The sequence below is a fragment of the Haplochromis burtoni genome, unplaced genomic scaffold (assembly GCF_018398535.1).
Source record: "Haplochromis burtoni strain Fernald_Lab_line unplaced genomic scaffold, NCSU_Asbu1 Contig_205, whole genome shotgun sequence".
Taxonomy (NCBI): domain Eukaryota; kingdom Metazoa; phylum Chordata; class Actinopteri; order Cichliformes; family Cichlidae; genus Haplochromis; species Haplochromis burtoni.
The window spans coordinates 430,332-435,573 of NW_024582566.1; the positions used below are offsets into that span (position 1 = coordinate 430,332).

At 42.7% G+C, this 5,242-nt stretch overlaps 1 protein-coding gene across 1 annotated transcript in view; it reads right to left on the reverse strand.

Annotated features, from left to right (window-relative positions):
• Positions 1-3,349: 3,349 nt before the first annotated feature.
• gtf3c3 (general transcription factor IIIC, polypeptide 3) overlaps positions 3,350-5,242 on the reverse strand; it is a 13,741-nt gene continuing 11,848 nt past the window's right edge. The window contains exons 17-19 of the mRNA XM_005938705.2: positions 3,916-4,040; positions 3,689-3,841; positions 3,350-3,594 (exon numbers count right to left, since the gene is read on the reverse strand). Of these exons, the coding sequence (XP_005938767.1) occupies positions 3,472-3,594; positions 3,689-3,841; positions 3,916-4,040 (401 nt within the window). The 3' untranslated portion in view covers positions 3,350-3,471. The remainder of the gene's footprint in view (positions 3,595-3,688; positions 3,842-3,915; positions 4,041-5,242) is intronic.

Here is a 5,242-nt window from a genome sequence, read left to right on the forward strand (position 1 = left end):
GTGTGGGTGACAAACTTTGTTCTGTTTGAGTTTTTCCATCCATTCATCCCTGTTATTATTCTCAGTTTTTCACCTTATTTACTGCCTAAAGGCCTCGTTCAGATCTGTCATTTCTAATGACTGAACTGCGCTGCAAGAGCAACCTTGCCTCTTTCTCTCGTGGAGATGCAAAGTAAACATGTGCATGAGAGCCGTAAGGACCTGAAAAGTGCATCACCTGAGAAGTCAGAGAAAGATGTTTGGTGCAAGTGAGCAAGAGGCATTTCTTCAGCGATGAAGATCTGATGGTGTCCCTCTCTTTCTCCATAAGTACTTCCTATATCTTCTTCAGAATATTAGTATTATCTAGTTTTCAGCTTCAGCTCTACATTGGACCTTGAAGTTCCGATCTTGGTTGTTGCACTGACACGTGCAACATGAGAATTTCATTTTTAACGCAGCTTTCCGACTTCAGCAGTGTAAGACTAGAACCTGAGCACTGCAGTGTTACACGGCTGCTAGATTGTGAGGATTTCCTGAACTATGAAAGAATGTTTAGAGACTGGTTAAATTGAGTTTGTGTGAAAGTTCAGAGGCAGTTTCTCCGCTGTTCTCAGTCCTCGCATTAATAAATTGCTAGCTAATTCATTTCAGAACTATACTGTTCAGTAAATGCACTGTAGGAGCCTCCAGCCTGAATGCCCAGATGCATTTATCCGTGCATCCATGCATTAATCCCTGTGCACTACTGTCAAACCTGGGATATACTAAACCTTTTTCTATGTGGAGGAGGTATTTTATTCTAGCAAACATTACGTTTTTTCCTTTGGTTAAAGGTTATTTGATTTTGTGCTGTGTGTTGTGTTTCAATTAAAGCATGTGTGACTACAGGAAGTTCATCATTATTTAATATTTAACAACTCAGAAGTATGTGAAAGTGGTACAGTATTACGTGCATGCGTGTTTTGGCATCGAGCAGTATCCCAGAGATGTTTCTGGCACTAAGTTTGATTTGACTGGCCAGGTTTTTAATTAACGTTTGTTTCAGTCTCATCATTTTTCAAATAACATCAGTACTTCACAACATATCAGATTCCACCAAATATATGCCTTACTATTGTATTATAAAATGCTTTACTGTATATCAATAAAGCACGCAGTTATACTGATTTGACTCAGCCACTTGATTTTTTGAATTTTAAAAAGAAAACGTAAACACAGGATCCTGCTGTGTTCCTTCCCAGCTCCTTAGACTACCATGACCTGGATGACAGAGAACCTACACAGACTGAAGAAATATCTCAGAGTCCTGTTTCTCAGGGTTTGCTGCGATAAATATTCCCGCATATGATGAGAGTGGATCTGGATAAGTAAGCTGACAATGAACCACTGAAAAGGCAGGAGCAGAGGGGAGGACTTCCATGTGGGTGTTAAACAGGGACAAAAAGTATTGACATCAGTCGTCTGGAAGACACTGGTGACAAGAAACAGAGTAAGACATAAACACACAGGTGATCAAACACTGTAGGGCCGGGGTCTCAAACTTCACACATACTGACGTGACGTTACTGTTTTTGTTTGGGAGGATTTGTTTGTTGTTGAGTGCAATTTAAAAAAAGTTCTTTAAAAAGCAAAAAATGATTTAATATATGAACTCGACATGAGCAGAGAGCACAAACCTGTTGAGGGATCGGCTGTTAGTTCAGTGAGAGTCAAAGATGAATGTGAACACTTACGTCTGCGCTTTGATTTCGTCTTATTTTAAAAAACAAAACACTGTAATTCAGAAATATTTGTTGGTGTTTTCTTGTTTCTTTCTTTTGTAGTACTTGAAAGTGAATCTATCCTTCATCAATTCACTCAAAAAAAAACCCAAAAAACCTGTTTTCACGATTTTAGTCCCAATTGGGTTTTTCTTACTTTGTCTAATGGAAAATATTGCAGTGGAGTATTTTAGGTTTGTGTGATTTCCAAAGGTAAACTTTTAAATTTGGTTGCATTGATCTGTTCAAGGACTTCCCAGCATTTTCAGCTGCGTGCATGGAAAGGCTAACGGCAGTGAAAGTAGTGCAAAGACCAACCAGAGAACGCCGCAGACATCACTGACCACAGACATGAAAGAGACTCATTTTGAACAGCAATTGTATTTTTTAGAGGAAATTTAAAAAGATATGAAATGTATCTTGCAGCGTAATAGCATCGGTGAGAGGCATCTACTGTATGAATTGTGCCAGTAGAGTGTGAGAGTTGATCTAACAGGAATGACAAAACCATCCAACACAATTATTGTTTATGTGGTTCGACGTGGATGATGCTGCCTACATCTGGCCACAGAGACACTTTGCAGTCCATACCTGCAGTCTGCCAATGGCGAACCGTACTGAGCCCATTAGCAACAATGGGCTCCACTGCCTGCGTTGCTCCTCTGAAAATGAAGAGCTTAATTCTATTCACATTTATTTAAAGGAAGGAAAAATATCCTTTTAATAGAAGAAACCTCTGGAAGAACCAGGCTCAGGGAGGGGCGGCCAACTTTAGGGTGAGAGAGGGAAGACAGGATAAAGACAGAGCCAGCGGTCAATGATAACTAAAGATTAAATACAGAGAGGTGTATAAATGCAGACTTTAAGTTTAGGCACACCATCTGGGCCTCCCTCTTCTTTCTGCTGAAGGATGGTTGCTGCCTCAGGTCTTCAGCACTCTTAGTGTGTTTTGTTACAGATGCTGCAGTTGGAGACTCGGCTCCATTCCTCCCCCTTTTCTCTCTGCATTGAATCATATCTGTTATTAATCTCTGTCTCTCTTCCACAGCATGTCTTTATCCCGTCTTCCTTCTCTCACCCCAACCAATCACAGCAGATGGCCCCGCCCCTCCCTGAGCCTGGTTCTGCCGGAGGTTTCTTCCTGTTAAAAGGAAGTTTTTCCTTCCCACTGTCGCCAAAGTGCTGCTCATAGGGGGTCATATGATCGTTGGGTTTTTCTCTGTATGTATTATTGTAGGGTCGACCTTACAATATAAAGCACCTTGAGGCGACTGTTGCTGTGATTTGCTGTGTAAATAAAATAAAATTGAATTTTGACATTTTATACATGATTCTGAGATTTGGTAATGATTTATCCTGTTGTCAGCCAGCAGGGTGGATCAGTGGCTAACACTGTCACCTCAAATACTTTGTTCTGTATTTCTTTAATAAAATAAACGAGGGCTTTTCTAGGGTAATTTGTATAACAGCAGACAGACACTACAGGTCTTGCAAAAATAATACAACCGATAGATCCAGTATTAGTACATGCCTCAAATGTTATCAGACACTGAACTACAGAGATAAAGCAGCACAAATGTAGAAATGACATACGCCATACAAAATGGTAAATATTTACAAACAGTTTTTAATAAATAAGACTTCCTGAATCCATTTCGTGGGGGTTTAGTTGGTAGAAATAAAGTCACATTTCTAATGAAAAAGAACCAGTAAAGACGAGTGTGCATTTTCAAATAATGCAGTGTGTGTTCAGGAGGTATCTGGCCTTTTCCACTGCACCGCTGGCCTGGTAAATGAGTGACAGGTTGAAGGCAATCTCCCTCCTCAGATCAACCTGGTCACCTGGGATGCCCTGCAGGAAAAATAAGAAGACAAAGGGAGGCAAACATCCATCACTGTCCTAAAGGCTACGTTTGCACTGAGCAGCAAGTTGTGTTTTTACCCACCTCCAGTTGTTTTGCTGGTAGTAAAAGCGCCTTTTGGTAGTAATGCATAGCCAAGTGTGTGAGGCCCATTTGGTGCAGCGCTCGGCCTAGGTTGTACATACTCTCTTGACACTCTCCACGAAGCTCTACGTAACGCCACAGGAAGGAGAAACCCTGAGAGCACACGTTGGTTTTAGAAGAACAGACTATAGGACTGAACTGTGCACAGAAATAAACGAACTCTGTACCTGCAGCACCAGCGTGTGCCGTTTAGCCACAAACCTCTGAGATGCCATGTGGAAGAAGGTGAGACCTACAAACAGGCTGTGCAGTGGATTGCTGGGATGAGTCTGGAAGGCCTGAACATACTGACCTGAAAACACATCCAGTGTTTGAAAAATGTACTGCTGTGCAAAGTGGACCAAGTGTGAACATAATCCCTAAACCCTTTACACCGCGCTCCAAGTTATTGTGTTTAAGTGTCATAACGATTAAATAAGCTGTTCTTCGATAAAAACCATGGATGGGAGTGTGTCTCAGGACTCTGTGTTTCACTGAAATCAACCTCGGACCCCTGTGATCGTTAGTTTGCCAGCTGAGCCCAATTAAAGGAAAAACTACTAAAGGAGGATGTTCCACATTATTAAGCATTATTAACCATTTTCAAGAAACAGGAATGAAAAAGGATCTCTGCTGCTGAAAAGTGTGAAATAGTTGAATGCCTTGGACACGTAACGAGATATCTCACAAATATTTCAGCGTGATCACCATCATGTTAAGAGATTTGTGAGTCAGAGCACACATGGGTCCGTGCAGGTAAAGGCACAATGACGAAGGTTTCAGACAAATGCATCAGATTAAGAGAGCAGCAGCTAAAAGGCCATCACAAAGCAGCAAACACATGTTTGAAGCTGCTGGTGCCTCTGGAGCCCTGCGAACATCAAGCTGTAGGATCCTCCAGAGACCTGCAGCTGTGCATAAACCACCTCCAACCAATGCTCACAAGCAGAAACGCTGCAGTGGGCCCAGAACTACAAGAAGACTCATTTTCAAACGGTCTCGGTCACTGATGAGGGCAGCGCAGCCCTGGATGGTCCAGATGGATGCAGAGGTGGACGGTTGGTGGACGGCCACCGTGTCCCAACAAGGCTGCATCGTCAGCGAGGAGGTGGAGTCACGTTTGAGCTGGAATCACAGGGAGAGAGCTGGTCGGCCCCTTTAGGGTCCCTGAAGGAGTGAAAATGACCTCTGCAGAGGATGTGGAGTTTCTGACTGACCACTTTCTTCCATGGTAGAAAGAGAAGAACTGTGCCTTCTGCAACACAACCATCTTCATGCAACACAATGCACCACCTCATGCTACAAGGAACACCTCTGCATCATTGGCTGCTGTCGGCATAAAGGGAGAGAAACTCATGGTGTGGTCCCCATTCCTCCCTGACCTCAATCCTATTGGGAACCTTTGGAACATCCTCAAGCAAACAAATATGAGGGCGGGAGGCCGTTCACATCCAAACAGCAGCTCCGGGAGGCTATTCTGACATCCTGCAAACACATTCAAGCAGAAACTTTCCA